The 27,523-nt window shown below is 36.0% G+C and overlaps 2 protein-coding genes across 4 annotated transcripts in view; one reads left to right on the plus strand and one right to left on the minus strand.

Annotated features, from left to right (window-relative positions):
- CCNC (cyclin C) lies at window positions 1–24,720 on the plus strand. 2 transcript variants are annotated; one of them, XM_065911272.1, is made up of 12 exons: window positions 1–242; window positions 6,452–6,558; window positions 7,373–7,457; window positions 7,651–7,720; window positions 9,728–9,779; window positions 13,970–14,025; window positions 14,737–14,772; window positions 15,441–15,532; window positions 16,248–16,315; window positions 20,843–20,922; window positions 21,982–22,100; window positions 23,522–24,720. In XM_065911272.1, exons 1-12 carry the CDS (start codon window positions 211–213, stop codon window positions 23,574–23,576), a joined length of 852 nt encoding a protein of 283 aa, XP_065767344.1. In that variant the 5' UTR covers window positions 1–210; the 3' UTR covers window positions 23,577–24,720. The 2 variants fall into 2 exon arrangements, with proteins under 2 accessions (XP_065767344.1, XP_065767345.1); XM_065911273.1 differs by lacking the exon at window positions 23,522–24,720 and adding an exon at window positions 22,918–23,501 and having other exon boundaries at window positions 188–242.
- Window positions 7,464–27,523, minus strand: part of TSTD3 (thiosulfate sulfurtransferase like domain containing 3) — a 24,919-nt gene continuing 4,859 nt past the window's right edge. The window contains exon 4 of one of the 2 annotated variants that reach the window (XM_065911276.1): window positions 7,464–7,796. In XM_065911276.1, the coding sequence (XP_065767348.1) occupies window positions 7,793–7,796 (4 nt within the window). In that variant the 3' untranslated portion in view covers window positions 7,464–7,792. Of the gene's footprint in view, window positions 7,797–25,646; window positions 27,253–27,523 lie in introns of those variants that run through there. The other variant, XM_065911274.1, reaches the window with a different exon arrangement.

Genomic DNA, 27,523 nt, shown 5'->3' on the forward strand with positions numbered 1-27,523 from the left:
TTATCCGTAGGAACTGGTTTATACAGCAGAGTGTTGCCGGCCGGCGTCAAGGAGAATAGGGTGCTATCTTCTTCCTCTCACCGTCGCCGCCGCGGAGCGGAGCTGAGCCCATCAGATCAAGGAGCGCGGTGACCGGGAGGGCTGGGTCTATGGTCGCTCCGCGGGCCGTTCCGCCGGCTGGTGCTTTTTTATCAGGGCAAGCTGTGTTCCATGGCAGGGAACTTTTGGCAGAGCTCCCACTAGTAAGTGATCTTCCGTTTTCTCCGGGCCTGGCTCTTGGAGGTGCTGGGTGTACGGGGCCTGCGACTCCTTTTGGCCTGGATCCCGGCCCCTGTCCCGAGCGCCGCGGAGGCTCCCGGGAGGCGGTGGCGGCCGGAGGCGGGATGTGCTTTTTCTTCGGCGACTCCCCTCACCGCGTCCCGTTGGCCGGGTTTCGGAGGGGTAGAAAATTTCTTGGCGGGGGTGGATAAGAGGGGTTGAATCTCCGGAGAAGGAAGGTTCGAGAGTTTTAGCTTGTGATTCTTGGTTTAGCTAGGCCGAGGCTGGGAGCAGGGGAGAGGCGGGGCTGGCCAGGGTTGGGACCTGGGATGGGCACAGGTGTGGGAAATGTGACCCAGTTCCGAACTGTGGGGCTGGCTGCTCAGGACGGTTGTGGTTCGCTCTCGCCTGATATTTGTAAAGTAGGTTGGCATCAGTCGTCTTTTGCCATTCTTCTTGTGTGTTTGAGTGGATTAATATTACTCCAAGGAAAGGAGGGAGTCAGGCTTGTTTCTGCTCATGAACCGCATTCTGCCACTGTCTCTAAGCCTACATGGTTTTTATGTTTGTAAGGTAGAGGTCAAGGGCTCTCAACATTTGTCCATTTCGTTAGTTTGTGTCTCATGTTTTGTTTTAAAAGTGTATTTTATAGAGACTTTACCAAGATCTTTAACGTGTTTTCATGAATAAGTTTTTGTTGACCTCTTTACCGTGGAAGAGCTAGGGTAGTATTGAAAACATTTCTCCCTAAATACATTTGTGTAAGCAGATAGGTAGATAGTGATGGGACTAGTTGAACTCTGGGTAGGCTGTACCCAGTGTATAGTTGAAAGACGAACAGAACCCCATGGTATCTTAGTGTAAATAATTTTTCATGCCAAGAGAGCATAAGTAACTAAATTTTGAGTGTGAGGATGGATTCCTATATTATTCAATTGGTATTTTAGCCGTTTGCACTAGAAAAAAGAAACAATGGGCTTTAAACCCTATTTTCAGAAAAGCAGGTTTTCTTGCTATAAGTGGTTCTGTGGAGATGAAAGGCTGTAGAAGCTTTACTTCCAATCATATTTAATTTGCACTGTGTTCACTGACTGAAATATTTGCTTGGGCAAAATTAAAATATGGAAAATTTCGGTAGTGAAGAAGTAGTATTCTGGTAAACTTTGAAAGAAGCTGAAAGAATTGACAGATAGCCAGCTGTTGATTATCAGAAGTTACAGCCCTTTTTCAACTAAAAAAAAAAAAGGAAGTTAGACCCTTTGATAAGTCGTCTCATTATGCTTTCATTTACTGTTGGCTTATTAAAAGGAGGCCAGGATCTATTTTATAAAATCAATTATTTTTTCACTTTTCAAATATAAAATTATAATGTTAAATGTGCTGTTATGAAAACTATCCTTACCTGCTTATTCAAATAGTCCTGGAGGAAGGGGCCACTTTGTCTTACTCAGATCCTTTGGGAATCCTGGAGTCCCTGATCTGCAAAAGGTAACAAATATGAACAAGACAATCGATTCAGGAAAAACAAAAAGATTACGAAAGCCATTGTTTTAGGTGATTTTAGTGAAAGAGGAAGATTGATATGATTTTTCATGACTTTAAATTGCCCTTTAACATAACTGCTGCTATCAGCAGTTAAAAAACGGATAACATTGCTGCTATCAGCACGGCAGGTTTTTTTTTTTCCCCCAGTAACATAGGAAATAATGGTGACTCTTACAATCGTTTAATTTTAAATTTGAGAATATGTGGTGTTAACTGGTTTGTCTTCCATTCTGCATGCTGTGAAGAAAAACTTTAAAAGAGTTGTTTGTGGAATTTATCTTTTTAAATATTTGAAATGACTGTGGAGAAGAAATTGATGGTTTTGAAACAGAGACACTCTGCAGTATTTTTCAGGAAGTTAAGTAGAACACAATACATTCTTTGACCATGGTACAGTAAAACTAGAAGGACGCTAGACATTTGCTGGTTGACTGAAATAATGAACAGGTAACAAAAAATAAAATTACAAAACCAACTCTGGATACTTTACTATATCAAAGAGGAAATTTAAAATACAGTTACATATTATCTAGGAAATAGTATAATGAGATTAATATATATTCATGTCTATGGGATGTGGCCAAAGCCAAATTTATAAGAAAGTTAACATCTTGAATAACTGACAAAGAATAAAAATTATATATTTTACTTTGGAATATTAAAAAGGAAACAGTGAAATAAACCTAAGAAAAACAGGCATAATAAAGGTAACACTGATATTGAAAAGGAAAAAATAGTCAAATTATAAGAGCTGCCTCTTGGAAGGGAAAACCAAAACAGTAGACTAAACTGTGCTACTGAATATTGGGGAAAAGGAACGATCAGTTCAGTGGCTCAGTCGTGTCCGACTCTTGTGACCCTATGGACTGTAGAGCAGCTAGGGTTCCCTGTTCATCACCAACTCCTGGAGCTTGCTCAAACTCATGTCCATCCAATTGGTGATACAGAAATATGCAATTAGGAATGAGAAAAGTAAGTAATCACAGATGTAGCTTTGGATTATCTCCATTTTCAAAGTAAATTTTAAAGTCAAAACAAAAGTTATCAGAGAGCTACTTCTTTAAAAATTGCTCCAGGCCCACATTATTTCATAGGTTAATTTTTACCCACTTTCAAGAGAATCTGCCACTAAAGTTGTTCCAACTCACATGAAAAGTTTTCCAGTTCTCTTGAGGCCATGGTAACAGATAAAAATCGAGCAAATGGGGGCTTCCCTGGTGGTCCAGTGGCTAAGACCCTGTGCTCCCAATGCAGGGGACCCAGAATCGATCCCTGGTAAGGGAACTAAGATCCCATATGCCAACAACTAAAGACCCACAGGCCGCCACAAAGACCCAGCACCAGCACATCCAAATAAATAAAGAATAATTAAAAAAATCTTGCAAATGTAGCACTAACAATGGTCACTTTCGAATATTGATGTAAATACAAATTACTATCAAACAGAGTCCCACATTACATTGAAAGTATAAAAAATGACACTGATTTTATTGTAGAAATTAGTCAATTTTGGAAATCTGTTAGTAAACAGTGAAGGCATTAAAAAGACACCTGATAAAATTCTTTTTTTTTTTTTTTTCAATGTTCATTCTTGACTAAAGCTCTTACTAAAACAGAAATAGGATGGTTACGTCATGAATACATATCAGAGCATTAATGGTGAAACTTTAGGAAAATTAGGATGCCTCCGTAAGGTTGTCCTGAATATGCTACTATTAATGTAATTAGTAGGATGCTCGTGCTTGTGCTTCAGTCATGTCTCTTTGTAACCCCGTGGACTGATGCCTGCGAAGCTCCTCTGTCCATGGGACTATCCATGGACAATTCATTCATTCTCCAAGAATACTGGACTGGGTTGCCATGCCCTTTTCCAGGGGATCTTCCCCCACTCAGCGATGGAACCCGGGTCTCCTGCATGTTCTGCATTGTGGGTGGATTCTTTACCCCTGAGCCACTGGGGAAGCCCAATTAGTAGAATAATGAAACATGACAAAATTATAAATACAAGGAGATAAAATTAACCAGAAAATTCAATTAATTGAAACATTATTAGAAATAATAAAGGTTTGATAAAATGACCAGTTAGAAAATTTAAAAATTGAAAACGTTCTTTTAATGTTGATGGAAAAAAAAATTTACAGTGTAACAAAATATAAAATACTCAAGAATAAGTTTAAATGTGTAAGACCTATAGAAGGAAAATGTTTATATTCTGTGGAGAACATAAAGATTTTAATAAATGAAGTTGAATGCTAGCATTGTAAGGGTATAATTTCTCCCTAATTGACTTTTAAATATAATGCAATCCCAAACAAAATTTTGTGTGAATTTCCTTTTTGGGGACGTGATAAAATTATTCTAAAGTTTGTGTTTTAGAATAATATATAATTATAATAGAACTGCCAGAAATCTTCTGAAGAATAGTAGCAAGAGGTTTTTTCCGTACCAGATTTTTGTTACTTGATTCTGTACGTTTTAAATTTGGAGAAGGGACTGATAACCCACTCCAGTATTCTTGCCTGGAGAGCCCCCTGGACAGAGGAGCCTGGTGGGCTACAGTCCATGGGGTTGCAAAGAGTCAGACACGACTAAGCAACTGAGCATATATGTTTTAAAATAACATGACTTTCCCTGTGACTCAGAGGGTAGAGAATCCACCAGCAATGCAGGAGACAGGAGATGTGGGTTCAATCCCTGTGTTGGGAAGATCCTCTGGAGGAGGAAATGGCATCCCACTCCAGTATTCTTGACTGAAAAATCCCATGGACAGAGGAGTCTAGCAGGCTAAATAAAGTTCATGGATTGCAAAGAGTCAGAAATGACTGAATGACTAAGCACAATATATTTTAAAATAGCATGGCGTAAGAACAAGAAAAACAAAAATAAGAAATTATAAAGAAGATCCAAATATAATGATAGAATTACACACCGTGAAATTCTGATGACATTTGAATAACCATTTAACAAAACATTTAGCTGGATCCTTACTTTGTATACCCTGTATCAGTTTCCAGATGGATCACAAAAACTGAAAGAAAAAAGCCTTAGGGGTATTAGAAAATATGTGGAAATAATGTTGAAGTTGAAACTCCAATACTTTGGCCACCTGATGCAAAGAGCTGACTCATTTGAAAAGACCCTGATCCTGGGAAAGATTGAGGGCGGAGGAGAAGGGGACGACAGAGGATGAGATGGTTAGATGGCATCACTGACTCAATGAACATGAGTTTGGGTAAACTCTGGGAGTTGGTGATGGACAGGGAGGCCTGGCGTTCTGCGGTTCATGGGGTCGCAAAGAATCGGACACGACTGAGTGACTGAACTGAACTGGAAATTTTTTTATAAGTCATTGTGTGTCAGGGAAGGCCTTCCCATGTGTGACAAACATAAAATCAAAGTTAAATGTAAATAAATTTGAATAAATATATGATTCAGATTTCTGTATCACAAATCATTAAATATTGAGAAATCATGCTAAACTTGGGGAATGTCTAGAGCATATTTGACAAAGAAATGATTTTTTAATCCATAATATATAAATTTTAGATCATAAGACTATCTGAATCATAAAAAAGATGACCATCCTATTAGAAAAATGGTCATGTTAGAATTACAGTATGCAAAGAACTTTATTAGATCAACAAAGGCATGGAAGAGTGTTTTACCTTAGAAGTAAATTTAAATAAAATAGTGAAATGCTAACTTGCCTTAAAGTTGTAAATTATTTAAAAGATAGTTAGTAACCTGTTGGGTCAAGTATGTTACAACACACTCATGTCACTCGTGTGAATGGAAACTGCTGTGGGAGGCAAGCTGACAATGCATATCAAAATTACCAGCAGAACTGACACATTAGTTCTACTTTTAAGAAATTATTCCATGTATTAATCAAATATACAAGGGTGAATTACAGATGTTCATTAAAGCATTACTTGTAACAGTGAAAAAGTAACTTATATGCCTAGCAATAAGGATTAACTAAATAATGATCCATCATAATGACATGCAGCAGTTTAAAGGGATGCTAAATGACAAATTCACTGACATAAAGCTTTCAAGACATATTGAGTGACAAAAGCATGTTGTAGAATATTTTGTGGGATCATGACAATTGCCTGTCTATTTAAAAATAGAGTAGGTAGGAGGAGGAGACTTGGTAAAATAAATTCTGAAGCAGCTTTTAACATGAATTTGTGAAGTAGGATACTCTAGTTACTCATGAACAACTGAGAAAAGATATACTTCAAATCTTGGGCACCATCAATTGGTATCAAATAATTTATTTGTCACTAAAAGTGTAAATCTTACTGCCTGTTAAAAATGCTCGGCACCACTGAAGATGCATCTTGATCTCAGTCTTAGAATCAATGAAACGCACCAGAGTGGTGATGAGGTAGGGGTGGGGAGAGACAGATCAATAGACTGAGAAGGAAGGGATAAAAGAGCAGATTTTTTTAGGGCATATTTACATTTATTAGTGAGATCATTCTTAGTGTCAGTGTTTCAAGAAATGTGAAAAATATTGTTTTTAAAGATTACTTGTATTCTGTACTTCTCACAATATTAGCAGCCTGTTCAATCTTAGAATATTTTATATAACTTTGTTAGTGAATTTTCTATGGAATGTCTGAATCTTTGCCTTTTTTAGTTTACAATGGATTTTGGATAAACAAGATCTGTTGAAGGAACGCCAAAAGGATTTAAAGTTTCTCTCAGAAGAAGAGTATTGGAAATTACAGATATTTTTTACAAATGGTAAACTTTTCTTTTAATTGGTTGAAATGGTGCAGTTGGTTACCTCTGAATTAAATGTTTTTCTGTAGTAATTTGTGATGTACTGTTTTAGTCCCTATTTTACATTTTTATTTGCATGTATGTTCTTTTTTACAATTTATATATCATTTTAAAAGTGAGCTAAAGTCTTTTGTGACTCTTACATGTCAGAGACACTCAAGACAGTCCAAAAGAATTAATTTCCCAAAGCTTTTATAATGTATCATTAAACTTAATTTAAGATAGCTAAAACAAAGTACTTTGAGGATAAATGATTATTTGGATTGGCATCCTGTATTGGTCATTCCTATTTTACAAGTTTGCTTTAGGATTTAGGGTTAGAAGATCCTTGTTCTGCCACATGATAGCTTTGTTACAGAATCTTTATCACGCTCTGTCCACTCTTATTGCAAAACTACCTCTCTGTTGTTTTGAGGATTCATTCTGGGTTTTTTATAAACTTTATTAGGTAGTTAGAATGCTGATAGGTGTCTAATAATGTGAAAAACATTGAAAACACTTAGCAGGTAGAAAGGAAATAATCATTCAGTCTCCTTGATTCAAGAATAGTTTTTACTGTGAGACAATTTGTTTTTTTGTTATTGTTTATGTGTAGCTATATATTTTTAAACAAATTTGCAGCCCTAGTACTAGACCACTGTGATCCAAGTAGAATTGTACAGCATGTATAGGTTTTTCTCTTTGTTAAAATCAATATAGTCATCATTTAACCACATAGAAATTATTGTTAAGTGTTAATTATATCAGAAATACATTTAACTTTATTCTCTTTTAGTTATCCAAGCATTAGGTGAACATCTTAAATTAAGACAACAAGTTATTGCCACTGCTACGGTCTATTTCAAGAGATTCTATGCAAGGTAGGGATGTGTTATTTTGGAAATATTTTTATGTGTATTTTAAACCCTTATCTAATGTTGATGACCTTATATAAGTGAATCATGTGTTTGCCAGAGTTGTTCTTTTTTTCCCACATAAATATTTTCTATATGAAATGTTTTTGTATATGTTTTCTGTATGAATGATCTTTAACTTCATTTAATCATATTTTAGGTATTCTCTGAAAAGTATAGATCCTGTATTAATGGCTCCTACATGTGTGTTTTTGGCATCCAAAGTAGAGGTATGAAATACTTTCCTGTTCTTCATCAAAGTACAGTCAATGTATATTGTTTAATCCGTCCAAGTTTTCATATTACCTGTGTAAAAATAATAACAGATGGTGATTTATATAAAATATTGAAATTTGTATAGGATTAAAGAAATATCTTCTGCCTCTATGACATTTATTGTTTGGCACTAAGGAGTATTCCATAAATGCTACAGCTTGTCTACTATAACCCGAGAATGTTCTTCCTTTTCCTCTATATGCTTCCTGTGTTCTGCTGTCTTCCCTTCTTGCCTCCTGACTGGCTGCCTAGTGGGCTGTAGGGAAAGCAAGCATTGGGGTGGTTATAGCTATTATATGCTTTCTAACGAAGAATGGTTTGGGTGAGGGAAAGAGAAGAGAGATGGAAACTTTCAGCTAAGACCAAATCTCTGTTCACCTTACTTAACCTTTACAGTATTTTTAAGAGAGCTCAGCTAAAATCCAGATAATAAATCAGATAAAATTAACTGGTCTTTATAATAATTCATTGTAAATCTTTAGTAATATGAATCTTTTATATTATGTTTCTGTTTTTAGATGCTGTGTTTAGAATAGTAATTGTATTTCTGAATACTTAATGGAATTTAATTGTAAGTGGTAATTTAAGGAGGTAGAACCAACTCTGTTTTTAAGTTCTTTAATGGAAAAGAAGGTGTTTATAAAAGGCCTGTGTTATGGGGTGGCTTTTCCAAATATTACTATATAATTGTATGTATCTGAAGGACAACCAGTATGGGAGACCAAGACAAAAATCTTTATAAACTTCTTGTAGATTAACTTAGAGTTTTAATTTGTCTTCTTTGTTAGATATCTTTTGTTACATGATTTACTGAATAGAACTCTTATAATTTACTAAGTGAAAGTTTTTGCTTGAAGAATTTTGGGTAGAATTATCCTGGAAGATGATGTATTCTTTCATATTTGGTTATAGCATTTAAAAAAAAATCTTTTAACTTTGACCAAATCTTTCTGTGTTTTGTCCAGTTGTGTGAGAACTATATTGAAATGTCATTTAAGAAAATGTCTCAGGCATTTAAATTTCAGTTTCATTTATTATGGCTTGAGGTTTATATGAAATATATACTACAGGCATACATGGGTTCAAACACACTATTAGATAAGGATGTAGGTTGAAGGTTTTTGGACAGGCTCTGGTGGGTTCTTTTTTTGACTAAGGAACCAATTCTTGATTTTTCAGTTTTAAAATGAAGCTTTGGGGAAATCCCTGGTGGTCCAGTGGTTTGGACTCCGTACTGTCACTGCCAAGGGCTTGGGTTGGATCCCTGGTCAGGGAACTAAGATCCCGCAGGCTGTATGGTGCAGCCAGGAAAAAAAAAAAAAAGAAAACAAGCTTTTAACTTTATAAGGTTAGCTACAAATTAATTAAGACTACGTAAGGTAGATCACCTCATAAATTTTAGTTATTTCTGTAGCAGCGGCATATTAAGTTCAAAGAAGAAATAGGAACTTATGTCCAAAGTCCTAACACCATACCATGGAAATGAATTTGAGTACAGAAATCTGGCACTATCACTTTAGGACTTGGTTTCTACTTTGGTGGTGGTGGTGGTTTAGTTGCTAAGTCGTGTCTGCCTCTTGTGATCCTGTGGACTGTAGCCTGTCAGGCTCCTCTGTCCGTGGGATTCTCCAGGCAAGAATACTGGAGTGGGTTGCCATTTCCTTCTCTAGGGGATCTTCCCGACCCAGGAATCGAACCCGAGTCTCCTGCATTGCAGGCAGATGATTTACCAACCAAGCTATCTACTTGGGTACCTTCCAATAATAATAAATTATAAAATTATTTAATCATTTGTGTTTAAAGTAATTTTAAGGAAAGGTCATAAATTTAGATATTTAAGTACATCATTCCTTTGCAAACATCGGAGAAACATAGGAAATACTGTGTTTTAATAGACTTCAGATATACTTAGGTTCATTGGGTTACTATGTACTTATTTAGTCTCATTTACTTTTGTCTAGGAATTTGGAGTAGTCTCAAATACAAGATTGATTGCTGCTGCTACTTCTGTATGTAAGTGCAAAAATTAAATCCTGCTTTAAAATTGTAATTCTGAAGAAGGCTCCATAGGACATAGATGTTTTGCAGTTTATGAGAGCTATGAGAGATTAGTTGGGTCTGTTAAATCTCTTGAAGTGAGGTTATTACTTTGAATACTAAAAATGGATAGTTACTATTGATGTAAAAACATCAGTTCTGTGGCTCTTAATTTTATAATTATGGTAAAGAAAATTTTTATTTTTCAATTTTATTATACTTTATTGCTCCATAATGACTAGCTATTGTGGGTGAAATAAATTTATTTCTTTAGCAATTGTAATTATGTCTTTGATGGAGATTATGTGTTTTTCCTCCGTATGGAAAAATATGGTGCAGGAAAATACACTGACTCCTTAGTCCTAGAGCTGATTCTAAGCACCAGTTTGGGTCTAAGCAGCAGCTATGTACCCTTGAGGAAGTTGCTCTACCTTTTGGACTTAGTTTTTTATCTAAAAAGATGGGGTTTATCTGCCTGTGAGTGATGGAATTAAAGGAAACAACACTGTAAAGCATTGTACACAAGGTAATAACAATATCATCTTGTGCTCCATCTCCCTAGGTTAAGCCAAAAGAGATCGCCTGACAAAAGATAATTAATTTTTTATTTTTCCTCCTGTGATCTTACACAGAAGAGACAGAAGGTGTTTTAAGTTTCTGAGTCAAGGTTTCATATTTTGGGGTTATTCCCCTTTCTGAAAAGAATGTATTAATATAATTGAATCTTTTTCATGTCATGTCTTATTTTGAGGATAGAAGAGTAATAATCAGTGTTGCCATAGAACTTAATATACCAAATGTATCCCATTGATGAAGTATTAAATTGTCATCTGGAAAATCAGTAATATTAAAAAATTGAAAAATGACTGCAAGGAAATCTACCAGAATATTAGCAGTGCTTATCTCTGAGTAGATTATAGGTGCCTTATTTTCTTTTTACTTTAGTACTCTGTTATCCAGATTTTTTAGAAGGTGTATATTTTAAAAAATGTAAAATACCTATGTCCAAAGTTGTTGTTTTAATTTGTCTTGCAAAGGCTTAAAAGCATACTCATAAAAGTGTTTTACCAATGAATGGGGCACTTGTGCTATTTTATTTATGTCATAAATTTTACAGTGTATTATATGGCCCAGACAGCTTAGGTTTCAGATTTCAGCTTCAGTGCTTTTGACATGCAAATTAAGCAAAATATAACCTCTCTGTTATATGAGTATATTAGTAACATCTATGTCATAGGGTTGTTGAGAGGATCAAATAAGTGAATATCAATAAATCTCTTAGAACCATGCTTTGCTGAATGTGTTACTAGTAGTTTGCTAGGGCAACCATAACAAAATGCCAGAGCCTACATGGTTTAAACAACAGAAATTTATTTTCTCAGGATTTTGGAAGCTGGCAGTCCAAGATTAGGGTGTCAACAAGTCAGTTTCTGTTGAGGCCTGTTCCTGGCTAGCAGATGCCTACGTTATTTGCAGTCCTCACATACCCCTTTCTTTGTGTGTGCATCCCTAGTGTTTCTTCCTTTGTAAGGATGCCGCTTCTGCAGAATTAAGGCCCCATGCTTATGATCCTTTAACCTTAATTGCCTCTTTAAATGCCCTGTCTTCAGAATATAGTCAGATTGAGGGTTAGGACTTCAAAATGTAAATTTGGGGGGAGGGACATTATTCACCCCATAATACTCAGTAAACTTGTGACTGTCATCATGTCATGCTGTCATCAACAGTAGCATCAATTATCACTGGAAAACACCGTACCGGATGCAGTGGTAGATAGAAAAATAAGTACAAAGAATTTAAGGACAAGAAAATAAGACATCAATATAGAAATACTAATACAGAAGAAAATAAGTGGCATAAAAGAGTAACAGAGGATGCAATGAATGTTTTACATGGGAAAAGATGATTTGTTAGATTAATCCAAAAACACTTAAATAGAATTTGATAAAGAATTTGTACCCAAAGAAATGCAGGGGAAAGACAATCTAGGAACATTGAACAGTTCCGTTAATAAATATATGAAAAAGCTCATGAGTTACATTCGCGAATAGTGAGTAAAGAAATAGTGGGAAAATAGCACTACCTGACTAAGGCCAGATAATAGATGGCCTTCAGTGAGGAATCTGTAGCTTGTTCTGTTGTCAGTGATGGTACCTCTCATAGCTGTTTCTTCAACATGAGGGTGATTCCAGAATTGTGTGTTGGGAAGTGATTCTGGCAGAATTATGTAAGATGAATTGGAGGAGAGCTTGAGTGTAAGTCAATAGACAAATTTTGAAGTTTTTCATGTGATACGGCATGGATGAACCTTGAGGATACTACGATAGGTAAAATAAGCCAGTCACGAAAAGGTAAATCTGTGTGATTCCACTTACATGAGGTAATTATAGTAATCAAATTAATAGAGATGGAAAGTAGAATAGTGGCTGCCAGGGACTGGAGGGAGGGAGAAAAAGGGGGCATTGTTGTCTAATGAATACGGGGTTTCAGTTTTGCAGGAGAAAGAGTTTTGGAGATGAAGTGTATGTGTGTGCGTACACTCAGTCATGTCCAACTCTTTGTGACTCTGTAGACCATAGCCCGCCAGGCTTCTCTGTCCGTGGGATTCTCTAGGCAAGAATACTGGAGTGGGTTGCCATGTCCTTCTCCAGGGGATCTTCCCAACCCAGGGATTGAACCCTTGTCTCTTATGTCTCTGATCCTGGGAGGCAGGTTCTTTACGGCTAGCGCCACTGGGGAAGCCCATAAAGATGGTAAATTTTATGTAATGTATATTTTATCACAATTCAAAAGCCACCAGGAGTTTCCTGGAGGATCAGTGGTTAGGACTCGGAGCTTTCACTGCTGGGGCCCAGGTTCATTCCCTGGTCAGGGAAGTAAGATTCCACGTGGCATGCAGCCTGGCCAAAAAATTTGTTTAAAAACAAAAGAAGCAGAGAGGGATTTAAAAATCTTAGAAACTTTAATAGGTGATAATTTTTAAATTATTAATAACTTAAAGGAGAGGAAAGGGAAGGTTAGGTAGATAATTCCTAATGTCAAGTTTAAATGGCTTAAGATTTCAAATCTTGACAGGTGTTACCTATCTAAATTAGCTGTTAGAATACTCAATTCCTACCATTTTTGAGGAGATAGAGGATTGATTAACAGTGTTTTCATTTGTACTTTTTTTTTCATTTGTACTTTTTTGGTGACTATGTAGTAACTGTGTGTGTGTGTAGTTTTGAAGAAAGTCCTAGAGACTTTTGCGTGTATATTTATGATTTTATTAAAATGTATCGTTTGATTAAAAAAGTACACATTATAAAATGTTTAGAATGTTCAGGTCAGTAAAAATCCTTGAATCTCAGAGATAACCACTGTTAACATTTTTTGGCTGTATTATCCTTCTAGTATTTGTATTTACCGTTGACCTTGAATAACACAGGGGATGGGGATACCAACTCTGCTAAGTTGAGAAATCTGCATATAGCCCCTTGGCTCATACAGTACTTACTTACTGGGAAAACCCATGGGTGTGTACACGCAGTTCACATCTGTGTTGTTCAAGGATCAGCTGTGCTGTGCTTAGTCGCTCAGTTGTGTCCGACTCTTTGTGACCCCACGGACTGTAGCCCACCAGGCTCCTCTGTCCGTGGGGATTCTCCAGGACCCTCCTCCAGGGGAATCTTCCCAACCCAGGGATTAAACCCACGTCTCCCACATTGCAGGCAGATTCTTTACCGTCTGAACCACCAGGGAAGCCCAGGGTCAACTGTATATGTTTACAAATATATAGATACTTGTGAACACATATACAACCCGTGTTCCTTTTAAGCTAAATTACTAAAGAATAGAGCAATACTATTCTGAAGCTGAAAAGATTTTCGAAATGATAAAAGCCATTGATTTTTTTCCATTTCCTTTATTTTTTAAGCAGCAGAATCCTGCTTTAATGTATTAAATATATCATTGAAACTCTCTGATTCTAATTCAGATGGGGTCCTAGAGCTTTCTGCCACTCAGTCGTTCCCATTGCCTGAGAAAGGAAGAGAAATCTGCATCTCTAAGCATCCACAAGAGTTCTTACTAAAACTGATTTAGCTCTACCACCAATATTTTACACTGTATTAAAGTTTCGTGTTAATGAACCCATTTTCTCAGGTTAAATTTGTTTGTTTTTTCAGTGAAAACTAGATTTTCATATGCCTTTCCAAAGGAATTTCCTTATAAGATGAACCATGTAAGTATATTGTATAAAATAAAACTTTCTCAAAGCTGTGTATATAAACTACACCTCCATTTTATATTAAAATGAATAGTCTCCTAGAAATGGCAATTTAACATTGTATGAGAATGTGGACTTTATTTCTGAATTAAAGCTAACCAGCTTCTACCATAAAATAATTTATAGCTGTGGTTATTAACCCTGGGTGCCCATTAAATCACATTGGGAGCTTTTTTAATAATACTGACATCAGGGGCTCTCTGGAAAAGATGAATTTCTATTGCTGTTTTAATAGACATATTCTTTTTCTACCTTGCAAGGGTTTTTTTTCTCTCTCTTTAAATTGTATTTTTGTTTCATTTTTAGTACTCTCTTCTTATTGATTTGTAACAAGAATGATATTTAAGTGGAGATAATTGCGTTTTTGCATTTGTTGAGTGGAAGGTGTATTGTAAAATCTGAAGTTTATACAGGATATTTTAAATAAAAACAAGTAATAATGCTTATATGAGACTGGCTTTTCCTTATAAGAAATAATCACAGTTGCATGCATTGTGTAAAAAGTAATTTTTTATAGCATATATTCATTCTGACATAAGCTATTGTTTTCTTGATTTAAAAACATTTTAGTAAAAACTTGATAAATAGCTGTACATTCTTATGTTAGACTAAGTAGACTCAATTTAATTTGCTTTCATGTTGACATTTATAATCTTTTTAAAACAGGTATTAGAATGTGAATTCTATCTTTTAGAATTAATGGTAAGTATATTTCTTCCTTATGATTAAGAGAGTAAAACTTACTTTCAAATTTAGTGAAGTCATAAATTTAAAGAAATAATTGTAGGGAGGTGCATTTTAAAACCATCCAAGTAATATGTGATGGTAAACCATAGTTCCTAGAGGCATCATTACCTGTATGCTCTTGGAAGCCTGTAAAATTGCATATCTTACTTAGGATGGGAAGTGTTTTCTGTTCTATAGTAACTATAATAGGATTACAATCAAACCAGTCAGGACAGTAAACCACTGTAAATTATTTGCAGTTTGTGTATATGTGTGGGATTATTTAAAGATAGATTATGTTTTTGGCAGAATTCTGCTCCACCAGTTGGGAATTACGGATTTATAGGCTAATAAGAGGTTTCAGTGTGTTGCAGATGTGACACTTTGAGTCTCTAAGGGAATGGATGCTGACTGACTGCCAACCGATTTACCAAGGTATATTCCAGAGAGAGCGCTGCCTTCACTGTTACAGTAGGGTTCAGGGCTGCCATGCGGCTTGCTTAAGAGAACAAGAGGGAAGCAAGCATGAGTTAGAAAAAAGAACACTTTGAAATACACAATTAAAAATCAGTTGGGTAATGATAAGGTTTTTGTGCTATAATAAATCTGTTTTTATACATACACATTTTTTAAACTGTTTCTAGGATTGTTGCTTGATAGTGTATCATCCTTATAGACCTTTGCTCCAGTATGTGCAGGACATGGGCCAAGAAGACATGTTGCTTCCCCTTGCATGGTAATTAGAACAGAAGTTATTCATAGTGTAACATGTTAATAGCTAGGAAGGTTGACAATTAAATGTGAAGTTTAGCGTTTTTAAAGTAAGTAAACAGTGCCCCAAGATATGTTGAGTGAAATATCTGCTTATTGAATTTTAGTAACTATTGAAATAAATGCTAAAATGATAAAGATCTTTATTTATTTGATGGATATTTCCATTAAAATTTGATTCTTAACAAAAACAGACTGTTTACATGAAAATTAAGATTTTATCTTTAAACAGTAATGGAATGTATAACTGAATCACTGGGCTGTACAGCAGAAATGAACACTGATTTCAACTATACTTCAGTGAAATAAATTTTAAAATGTTATCTTTAGTCAGAATATTTTGGGTGGTATTCAACATACATATTAATATTTTGTGTAATTTCTAGTTTCCTAACTGATTTTCTAATTTTAGAAAAAACTTCTATCTTATATTAAAATTTATTGTGAAGTTTTAAAATTTTAAATATATTTAGCTCTAATTTTATTCAATAAATTGGCTTATTGTCACATTCATGTATCCATCTTTTTCCTTTGATGTTTTCACCTTTATGTCTGTTAAAAAAATATAAAAGAGATATAAATATATACAGATAGGGATAACCTGGCCCTCTCTGGAGGGAAATGTACAATCATATGAAGTAGTTCTTCTTTCAGTAATATTATGATTTACATTTCTATAGGAGGATAGTGAATGATACCTACAGAACGGATCTTTGCCTACTGTATCCTCCTTTCATGATAGCTTTAGGTATGTAAACGTGGTGTACCTTTATTAGCTAAATTATTATAAACCTATTTAGGTCATCCTAAAAGAAATTTCACCCTATTGTGCTTTATGTTTTTATGTTCCTTGAAGTAATAGACTATTCCTTGCATGTGAACTTTCAATAATATGAACTGCAACTGTCACAAATCAGGATTATTTCCCCCCACCCCCCTTTTTTGGTAAGTTTTTTTTTTTTTTTTTTAATCGCTTAAAATAATTTTAACCAGTATCTGAGTTTTTTGGGGGAGAAGTTTGGAATCAAGGCTTCTAACATTAGCTGATATTTATATAAAATTAAGTCTTTCATTTCCTGAGCCCAGTGAAGTCCTCAGAGGTCAAGTAAAGGAGTTTTTGTGGTCCTTAGTGCCTTGCTGGAGGGAAAGTCAGCCACCATTCTGTCAGTTTTATCTGTGAAAGGCAGTACTGTCATGAATTACTAATAGAACACAGGTCTTAGGTTTACACTTCCTTTAATTTACATTTGTGGGAAAATTTCCTGGCCCTTTCTGAGTTTGTTTCCTTAATTATAAAACGTGGGCGGTACTAAAAACTCTGTATAAATTTGTTACAAGAATTAAACAAGCTTTCTCTTAAATAATGCCTGCCATATGTTAGGCACTTGTTAGTTTCTGTTTCCTTTCTGTCTTCATTTCCATAACTCTTCTCTTCTTGATTTCCTCCTTATTCTTTTACCAGTTCAGACTTATTTTCATTGGTTTCTCTATATTCAGTTACTCCTTTAATGTTTATGTTTCTCAGCCTTCTTACATGAGGGATGGCAAATAGGTTATACTTTTATAGGGCTGAGGCTCGCTGGAAGTCCTGTGTTTGGAAGGATTCTAAAGTGGCCTCTGGGTTCAGTGGGGAGGAATGCTGAGATCTGCACGGGTAGGAAGGCTGTGTGCCACATCTCTGTGATCCATGCTGTTTTTGTTCTTACCCGGGCAGGCTCATCGATTTTGCTGACTCTTATGTGTTGAAACATTTAAATTTCTTTATTCAACCAAGATTTGCTCCTGAACTGGTCTTTATATCAATCTGTGCCTTTTGGATAGCTTCCTTTGGCATTTCACCGGCCCTCAGACTCTTTTTTGTTTTTAAACTCAGCATTCAAAAAGCAAAGATCATGGCATCTGGTCCCATCACTTCATGGCAAGTAGAAGGAGAAAAAGTGGAAGCAGTAGCAGATATGGGGGGGGGACTCCAAAATCACTGTAGAAGGTGATTGTAGTCATAAAAAGACACTTGCTCCTTGGAAGGAAAGCCATGACAAACCTAGACATCATATTAAAAAACAGGGGCATCACTTTGCTGACAAAGGTTCACATAGTCAAAGCCATAGTTTTTCCAGTAGTCACGTATGGATGTAAGAATTGAACCATAAGGAAGGCTGTGTGTGCTGTGCTCAGTCGGGTCTGGCTCTTTGTGACCCCACGGACCGTAGCCCACCAGGCTCCTCTGTCCGTGGAATTTTCCAGGCAAGAATCCTGGAGTGGGTTGCCATTTCCTCCTTCAGGGGATCTTCGCAATCTAGGGATCAAACCTGAGGTTCCTGTATTGGCAGGCGGATTCTTTACCACTGAGCCATGTGGGAAGCGTACAGAAGGCTAAGTGCCAGAAAACTAAGGCTTTTGGACTGTGGTTCCCTCAGACTCTTGATTAGGACTGAACTCAACAGTTTGCTCCAAAATATACTTTTAAATGTCTTTGTTATGTTGATGAATAGGACTAGTTAGTTGGAAACCCAGTAGTTAGGCTCTTCTATCTCCCTCGATACCTACTTCTAGCTGGCAACCAACACCTGTTGTGTCTCTCTTTAGCAGTCTCATAGCTCTCTTCTCATTTTTATCCAGATTATTACAGCAGTCTCCTTCCTGGCTAATTGGCCTCTAGCATCCCTGTTCTCAGAGAGCCAGTCTGTCCTCCACACTTGAGCAGGGTTAGAGGTTCTCAACCAGGGCTAATGTTGCTCCCCACAGGATGTGTGGCAGTGTCTGGAGATGGTTTTGGTCACGACAGCTGGGGTGAGATGCTCCTGGCGTCTAGTGAGTAGAAGCCAGGGATACTGCTAAGCATCCTGCACTGCATAGGGCAGTCTTAAAGAATTGTCCAGTTCATAATGTCAGTAGTGCTGAGATTTAGAATCTAAGTGGGAAAGAACTTTTCAAAATACAGAATTTGTGCCCCAATTACATCTTTCAGTGCTTCTCCCAGTTCAGTTCAGTCGCTCAGTTGTGTCTGACTCTTTGTGACTCCATGGACTGTAGCACGCCAGGCCTCTCTGTCCATCGCCAACTCCCAGAGTTTACTCAAACTCATGTCCATTGAGTCGGTGATACCATCCAACCATCTCATCCTCTGTTGTCCCCTTCTCCTCCCACCTTCAATCTTTCCCAGCATTAGGGTCTTTTCCAAAGAGTCAGCTCTTCGAATCATGTGGCCAAAGTACTGGAGTTTCAGCTTCATCATCAGTCCTTCCAGTGAATATTCAGGATTGATTTCCTTTAGGATGGACTGGCTGGATCTTCTTGCAGTCCAAGGAATATTCAAGAGTCTTCTTCAACACCACAGTTCAAAAGCCTCAATTCTGTGCTCAGCTTTCTTTATAGTCCAACTCACATCCATACATGACTACTGTAAAAACCATAGCTTTGACTAGATGGACATTTGTTGTCAAAGTAATGTCTCTGCTTATTGATATGCTGTCTAGGTTGGTCATAACTTTTCTTCCAAGGAGCAAGCATCTTTTAATTTCATGGCTGCAATCACCATCTGCAGTGATTTTGGAGCCCCCAAAAATAAAAGTGTGTCACTGTTTTTACTGTTTTCCCATCTATTTCTCATGAAGTAATGGGACCGGGTGCCATGATCTTAGTTTTCTAAATATTGAGCTTTAAGCCAGCTTTTTCAGTCTCCTCTTTCACTTTCATCAAGAGGCTCTTTAGTTCTTCTTTGCTTTCTGCTGTAAGGGTGGTATCATCTGCATATCTGAGGTTATTGATATTTCTCCTGACAAATTCTTTGATTCCATCTTGTGCTTCCTCCAGCCCAGTGTTTCTCATGATGTACTCTGCATATAAGTTCAATAAGCAGGGTGACAATAACACAGCTTTGATGTACTCCTTTTCCTATTCGGAACCAGTCTGTTGTTCCATGTCCACTTGTAACTGTTGCTTCCTGTCCTGCATATAGGTTTCTCAAGAGGCAGGTCAGGTGGTCTGGTATTCCCATTTCTTGAAGAATTTTCCACAGTTTGTTGTGATCCACACAGTCAAAGGTTTTGGCATAGTCAATAAAGCAGAAATAGATGTTTTTCTGGAACTCTCTTGCTTTTTCGATGGTTCCAGTGGATGTTGGCAGTTTGATCCCAACTTCTGGATAAAATCCATAGCTTTGCTTTACCATTTATATACCTGTCATTCTCTGTTCCATTCCCACCTTTTGTAAAAAAATCAGCTTAGATATCATCTCTTTAGTGACATGCTCCCCAACTTCGTACTCCCTGCATCACCCGAGTCTTTGTTTAGGATGTCTCTGTCCCTAGTTTACTCTGTGTATGCCCTGAAATGGCATTTTCCACTGTATTTTTATTACCTATTTTTATAATTCTGACCTTTGGCCTTTCAGTTCATCTTGGACAAAGCCCTACTTTATAACTTTAACTTGGGGCAACCAGCATGTTGTTTCACATTTGAGTTGCTGTTTGCCTAGAATGTCACTCTTAACAAAGTCATATGGTTAACCTGACCAGGGAATATACTATTTAATAAGCCTGTGTGGGATGAGGGTAGGCAGGCTACTTGGGAAAAATTACAGTAGGCAAAGTTATGATGTAGATTGTCATCTTTGGGCTCTTTCATTATCTTTGTTACTTTGTATTGTAAGTAATGTATATAAATGCATTGTATATAGTTCATTAGATTTTTTATTCCGTCAGCTCTGCTGGATTACAACACTGAATTCTGTATAGGGTGCCCAGTTTTCACCTAACTTGATCATATGCTAATGACTTGAAAAAGTAGAAGCAACACTGCTTTTAATTGAAATACCAAAACAGAGTAGTGTTGAAATTTATCATTGCATAGATTGGTTGGTTTTTCTGGTTTGTTTTTTTGTCACTCTGACTTTTGGGTGCATTTTGACCACTACTTGTACTACTGTTTAGGGATTCTTCCCCTGTGGTAATTTTCTCAGTGGACTTTTTCCTCTCTGATATGCCCTAACTCTCAAGGCAACTGCACCATGACTAGCTCACCTCATACTCACCATGAGGAGCAGATGTCAAAAACCTTAAAAAAAAAATTATATATATATATATATATATCACCCAGTAATTTTTCCTCCCTATAAGATTGAATCGATGGGATGGTCATATAATCCATAAATTATATGAATCTGTATAATTTTTAAAAAGAATATAATAAAATACATGTAAGTGAATGAATCTTTCTGACTCCATACTGTCCATGTGCAGTTAAACATGGCATTTGTGTCTCATTTTCTCTCCAGCTTGCCTGCATGTGGCCTGTGTTGTACAGCAGAAAGATGCCAGACAGTGGTTTGCTGAGCTTTCTGTGGATATGGAGAAGGTAATCTTTAGAATTCCCTTAACTGAATATAAACTTCAACATTTTGAAGTTAATGTCATATGTATTTACCATGTGCCTAAAATTTCATGATGTCAGCCAAGCTATGAGTACTTTTTGGTTTAAAAAAAATGTTAAGAAATATGTTGGCAAGAAGAATTACTTTGACCATTTAGGTTATATTTCTCTTCAGTTTAGGATTACATAGAATGGTAACCTTAAGAGTTTGACTGGTTGCAAAGCAGTCTCTAATTTTAAAATTATTTTAAAAGCTACCTAGTGACTACTGAATACTACTGTAAACTCCATTAACACAACCTATCTCCTAACAATGGATTGTTGCCCTTTTTTCTACCTTTTTTCCATGAAATGTTCTAGAATCAGTCCAAGGATAGATTTACTCAGAGGAAAAAGAAAGGTCTAATTTGGAAACTGGACTTGATGGATTTGTAGCTGCTGGTTTTTGAGCACCTTAACTCATGTGTAGAGTAGTTAGTAGAGAATCAAAACAAAGTCTTTTGTGCACTGCCTCTCATTAAATTGTTTGAGACAGTGGTTTTAGAGGAGTGTACTCTCTAGTGGTAGGGCTTCCCCGGGGGCTCAGTGGTAAGGAATCTGCCTGCCAATGCAGGATCCCTGGGTCAGGGAGACCCCCTGGAGGAGGAAATGGCAGCCCACTCCAGTATTCTTGCCTGGAGAATCCCATGGACAGAGGAGCCTGGCAGGTTACAGTCCATTGGGTGGCAAAGAGTTGGATGTGACTGGGAATACACACGCTCTATAGTGGTATTCTCTTTGATTTTAGACTTTTGTCCCTAGTACCTCACTGTTCTGTTTTGGTTTAAGGTATCAGTAGACAGAAGGAGACCAACCGCAGAGGTGGATAGGGTGAGACTAGCATACGTGTGCTTCCCATTTGCCGGGACTGACTGACCTACGCTGAAGGACAGAGACTGTCTTTTCCCTCTTTCCTAAGCGATTCTGGGATGTGATGTGTGTTCTTGATAATACCACATGGTGCTTGATATTGCCTCTGAGAACTTTTCAAATATTTTCTTCTAGATTTTGGAAATAATCAGGGTTATTTTAAAATTGTATGAGCAGTGGAAAAATTTTGATGAGAGAAAAGAAATGGCAACTATTCTTAGTAAGATGCCGAAACCAAAACCTCCTCCAAACAGGTACTTTGTAAACTTTAATTATTGATTTTATTTAATTATATATTTCATAGGCATTATCATATTTTTAATAGATTATGCTATTTTGTTTTTATAAAATGTCTTCTAAAACTTCATGATATATGTTTTTTTGTGACAATATTTTAAAGACATCTCATTTTAAAAACTACATTAATCTGATCATCTGTTAAGTAACTTCTGATACAATGGCAGGTCTATTACAGGTATCCCTCAACATATGACTATATACTGTACATAAGTTTAAACAGAACAGGGATAGGCAAGTCCATCTAAAATTCAGGGATAAAGAATTTTGTAGTAGTTCCATGTCAGTTTCACTCTGTGCCATCTTTTTTTCCCCAGTACTAGCTGTTACCCTGTTGATAAAGTTCAGTATCATTTTTCAAAAACTTAGATGATTGATCTGATACTGTAAAGATAAATAATTTTGACTTTCAAATGACTCAGATCCATTGCATATAATGACATAATTTTGCTAAGTATGAGTTACTTGTGCTAAAAGGGTTTTTTTGTTGTGGTGGGGTTTTTTAAGTGTTTTATTGTTTTTTAACGGGATCTATTCATTTAAGGTCAGTGGTTCTCAGCTGTCAATGTACATCAGATCATTTCATTTAGGGGAACAAGGTCAGAAGGGAAACTACCCATCTTAATCATTTATTAAGAAAAATAAGTTATGTAACATTAAGACTGATTTGTAGATCTGGTATGTTAAGGTTACCATTAGGAAAAATTAATACTTTTACAAGGAGCTGTTTAAAGCATTCATTCAAACAGCTACCTTTGGATGCATTTTTTGCAGAAATTCCCTGAGTGATTCTTCACTAGTTGCAGGGCCTGAAGCTGCAAGATGCTGATGGACAAGATAAGGCAATTATCCTATTGCCACAGTTACTGGTATTTTCAGTTTCAGTGTTTAAATATTCAGTGCTTTCCAGGAAATTACCATATTTCTGATTTTTAAAGGTTTGCTGTATTCACATATGGATTAATTATGCCTTTGGACAATAATTTTTTGGAAGAATACTTCTTGATTTTCATTATTAGTAGGAATAAGATTTTCCATGTATAATTTAATAGGAAATTTGTCTAGAACAGTCTCTATGTTGAGTGATACCTGTAATGACAACAAAATACCCTAATTGAAATTTTTGAGTGTATATGGACACTAACTTCCAGAATGCTTGCTATATGTGTGAGGGCACCAAGTTACATAAGAATAAAAACATGAAACCAAATGTAGTCTTCTGGACTTTAATTTTTCCACATCTGTATCTTACGATTGGAAATGTCTTTGTTTTGTAGAGCTATAGCAATGAATAACCTTAAAAATTAGTAGGCTTACTAGGGTGTTGAAAATGAGTCTTTTAATTGGTGTAAAATCTCTTTCTTCCCCACTTGAACAGTGAAGGAGAGCAGGGTCCAAATGGAAGTCAGAACTCTAGCTACAGCCAATCTTAAAACATTCCGAAGAATTTCATAGTGGACCAGTTGGAAATAAACCATTGGACAGATTTCAGTAATGTCTTCAGTGGAACACAAATGAAAATGAATAGCTTGTTTCTGTCAAGCATATTGGGAAGTGATTTTATTTTTGCAAAATGTTTTCCTTACCTAATTTGATTCTAATACATAATTGTTTAAAATCTATTGTTTATGAAAGTTTGGAAAGGTTCTAAGAGGACCTACAGACAGACATACAGAGACTTTTGAAAATAGCTTCTGATTAGTAAAATTTTTCTTAATTTGGATAATAGAAATTTTAGCTTTTTATTAAGCCAGGAAACATGAAACATAATTTGTTTAAAATTCTCTTTGGTCGCTGAATGACCAAAAAAGGAAATAAGTCAAAATATATGGGGGTCTTTTTTTTTTCTCCTTAAGTTAAACTTTAAAATTGTATTTAAGGAATCAAATCTTAAAAAATCCTGGAAGGTTTGGTGATAATGATGATGATTTCAGGGAAATGAATCAATTACCTATGATTTTAAAGTGTATTTTATTCAGTAGCTTTGGTATCTTGCCGTGGAGGATACTAGCCCAGCCTAGCAGAAAAGTGCAATATGTACAGCATACTTTGACATTTTAAAAGTTATACTTCATAACCATTTTGAAATGCTGGGCAAACATTTTAAAAAATTGCATTTAATTCAGTTAATCAGGCATTTTGAATGCTAATTGGATGGAAACTGTAATATGGTTGAAATTTGTTAACATTTTTGTTATTTTTACTGTGAAGTTTTTATATGACGTACACACCCTGGTTTATTTTTGTGTCTTAGTGTGGACTTACAGACTTACTACAGGAATCCTGAGCCAGGAACACAATCAGGTTTCAGGCCAGTTAGATACTGGCTGTTCTTAATTCTCACCTGAGTGTAGGACTTCAGACTAAATGTTATGTCAGTGGGACTTTGCTGTCTGTAGAAGTTACTAAATTACATGATCGTTTTCTTCAGACTTGAAGGAGAGTGATAAAATTGGGAGTCATAGGATATTGATGTACAATTTAAGGATTAAAAATTTTTATAATTGTGAATAATGGATTATTAAATGTTGACTTCCTAGTATAAAATTACAAGAATAAAAATACATTCTCCAGCTATATTGACTAGTGTCTTTAATTTATGTTTTTTGAATCTTCTTTCTGTTGTTTTGGAGTCTTTCTTCCTTTGGATAAGTATTAAAGCCTTCTATAGTTTATCAAGTAGTAATTTCATATGGTTTATAAACAGACTTCTAGAGTTCTGCTTCCTTGTGGAGAGTATCACATAAGCTGAAAAGAGATTATGAAGTCAGTACCATTGACAAACATTGGTCTCCTAGGATTATGAAATAAGAAAAAAAGCTCTCCTCAGGTCTGAAGGAATTAAGATTGGGCTTGGGTTGGAAGGGCAGAATGATTATATATATCACAGTCATTGACTTAACCCTAATTTTTTTCTTAAGCCTACCTATATTTCTAAAAATTTTTTATTTTGAAAATATATATGCCTGGTACTTTTATTTTCAACCTGTTAAATAGAAAATGTAAAAAACATACAAGAGTAGATAAAATGTTATAATGAGCATCCTTAATACCTGTCAACTCATGGCCAGTTTCATTTTAAACTCCCACCACTTCCTCCAATATGCATATTATTTTGAAGCAAATCCAAGATTTTTTTTTTTAATTTTTAAAAATTTATTTTTATTAGTTGGAGGCTAATTACTTCACAACATTTCAGTGTAAATCCAAGATATTTTGTCCATAATTATCTTAGTATATAATCCTAAGAGTAAAATACCTAGAAAAGAATTTGTCAAAATAGTTTTGTAATAAATGTCTAGTGTTTATATTTTTAGTTCTTTCAATATCATAAAAATTATTAAATAATTCTACTTAGGATCTAAATATAGACCACATGTGTAATTCATTGATAAATCTTTTAAAATTCTTGGATTCCCCCTTTACTTCATTTCAGAAGTTCCCCATTTTGGTTTGCTTGTTCACTAAGAATTTCCCACCATATGTACTTTGCTGATTGTATCTTTGAGATGCTACTTAATATGTTCTTTTCTCTGAATTTCTATATATTGGTAATGGAATGCAAAAGATTGATCAGGTTCAGGCTCAATTTTTCTTTTTCCTTTATAGACTACTGTATAAAGTATCGGTATTTTCCCTCAGGAGGCATATAATGGCTGGTTGTCTCTTCCTTTATTAAGCAGCCATTGAGGATGTGTATTGTTTTTAAAAAATTAAATATTACCATAGGCTGCATTATTTAGTAAGACATCTGCTAGCCACATGTGGCTACTGAACACTCAAAATGTGGCTAGTCTGAATTGAAATGTGCTATATATGTTGAATTTTAATACTTGGTACAAAAGAATGTAAGATATCAAATTTGTTTATAATGATTATATGTTTTAAATGATTTTTTAGACACCTAGGAGTAAATAAAAATTACTAAAATTAATTTCACCTCTTTTACCTTTTTAAATGTAAGCAAATTAAAAATCACATAATGGCTTGCATCATAATTCTTTTGGACAGTGTTGCTATAAGACATAAGGAAAATGTCAGCTCCAGTTCCATTTTCTCTGCTTTTTATTCCTGCTCTCAGAGCAACTTTCAGTCATTTCTTTGCTGTTGTGTTACTTCCATGTTTTCAAGTAACATGCTTATCACATTTATTGAGCATGCACTTACTATGTAACGAGTGTATTCTAAGCTCTCTACCTTATGAAGTCATTTAATTCTCAGGCAGTCATTTCAGAGATGTTCTTGTCCTCAGGGACAGAAAGTTAAGTAACTTACCCAATCACAAGTCAAGAGCTTGGATTTAGTTTAGTTCAGTTCAGTTGCTCAGTCGTGTCCAACTCTGCGACCCCATGGACTGCAGCACGCCAGGCCTCCCTGTTCATTGCCACTCCCGGAGTTTACTCAAACTCGTGTCCATTGAGTTGGTGATGCCATCCAGCCATCTCATCCTCTGTCATCCTTTCTCTCTCCTTCAATCTTTCCCAGCATCAGGGTCTTTTCCACTGAGTCAGCTTTTCGCATCAGGTGGACAAAGTACTGGAGTTTCAGCTTCAGAATTAGTCCTGCCAATGAATATTCAGGACTGATTTCCTTTAGGATGGACTGGTTGGATCTCCTTGCAGTTCAAGGGACTCTCAAGAGTCTTCTCCAACACCACAGTTCAAAAGCATCAATTCTTCGGTGCTCAGCTTTCTCTATGGTACAACTCTCACATCCATACATGACTACTGTAAAAACCATAGCTTTGACTAGACGGACCTTTGTTGTCAAAGTAATGTCTCTGCTTATTGATATGCTGTCTAGGTTGGTCATAACTTTTCTTCCAAGGAGCAAGCATCTTTTAATTTTATGGCTGCAGTCACCATCTGCAGTGATTTTGGGGCCCAAAAAAATAAAAGTGTGTCACTGTTTTTACTGTTTTCCCATCTATTTGCCATGAAGTAATGGGACCGGGTGCCAGCATCTTTGTTTTCTCAATGTTGAGTTTTAAGCCAACTTGTTCATTCTCCTATTCAGTTTCATCAAGAGGCTCTTTAGTTCTTCTTTGCTTTCTGCCAGAAGGGTGGTATCATCTGCGTATCTGAAGTTATTGATATTTCTCCTGGCAAGCTTGGATTAGATTTTTATTAAAATCTGGGCAGTGGACTCCAAGGCCCAGGCTCTTAAACACTTTACTGCCTCCTCTGCTTACCCTCCAGTTTCTTTTAATTTTTTTCAGTTGTAAATATCATCACAACTTCCTACTATTGAAGATGAAGATTTTACTTTCTCACATACCTCCTATTCTCCATTCCAACTCCCATCCACCCTACCACCACCCTGCCCCCACACTCATTCTACCCTGGGACTTTTACTCCCATCATCCTCCCAGGTTAATTGC

This window comes from Muntiacus reevesi, chromosome 19 (genome assembly GCF_963930625.1).
Source record: "Muntiacus reevesi chromosome 19, mMunRee1.1, whole genome shotgun sequence".
Lineage (NCBI taxonomy): Eukaryota > Metazoa > Chordata > Mammalia > Artiodactyla > Cervidae > Muntiacus > Muntiacus reevesi.

Excerpts from the sequence above, each read along its gene's own strand:
- CCNC (XM_065911272.1), top strand. The coding sequence starts at position 211 with ATGGCAGGGAACTTTTGGCAGAGCTCCCACTA. Across the intron at positions 7,721-9,727 it reads TTTTGGCATCCAAAGTAGAG|GAATTTGGAGTAGTCTCAAA; the intron begins GTATGAAATACT and ends ACTTTTGTCTAG. Across the intron at positions 16,316-20,842 it reads TCCTTTCATGATAGCTTTAG|CTTGCCTGCATGTGGCCTGT; the intron begins GTATGTAAACGT and ends TTTTCTCTCCAG.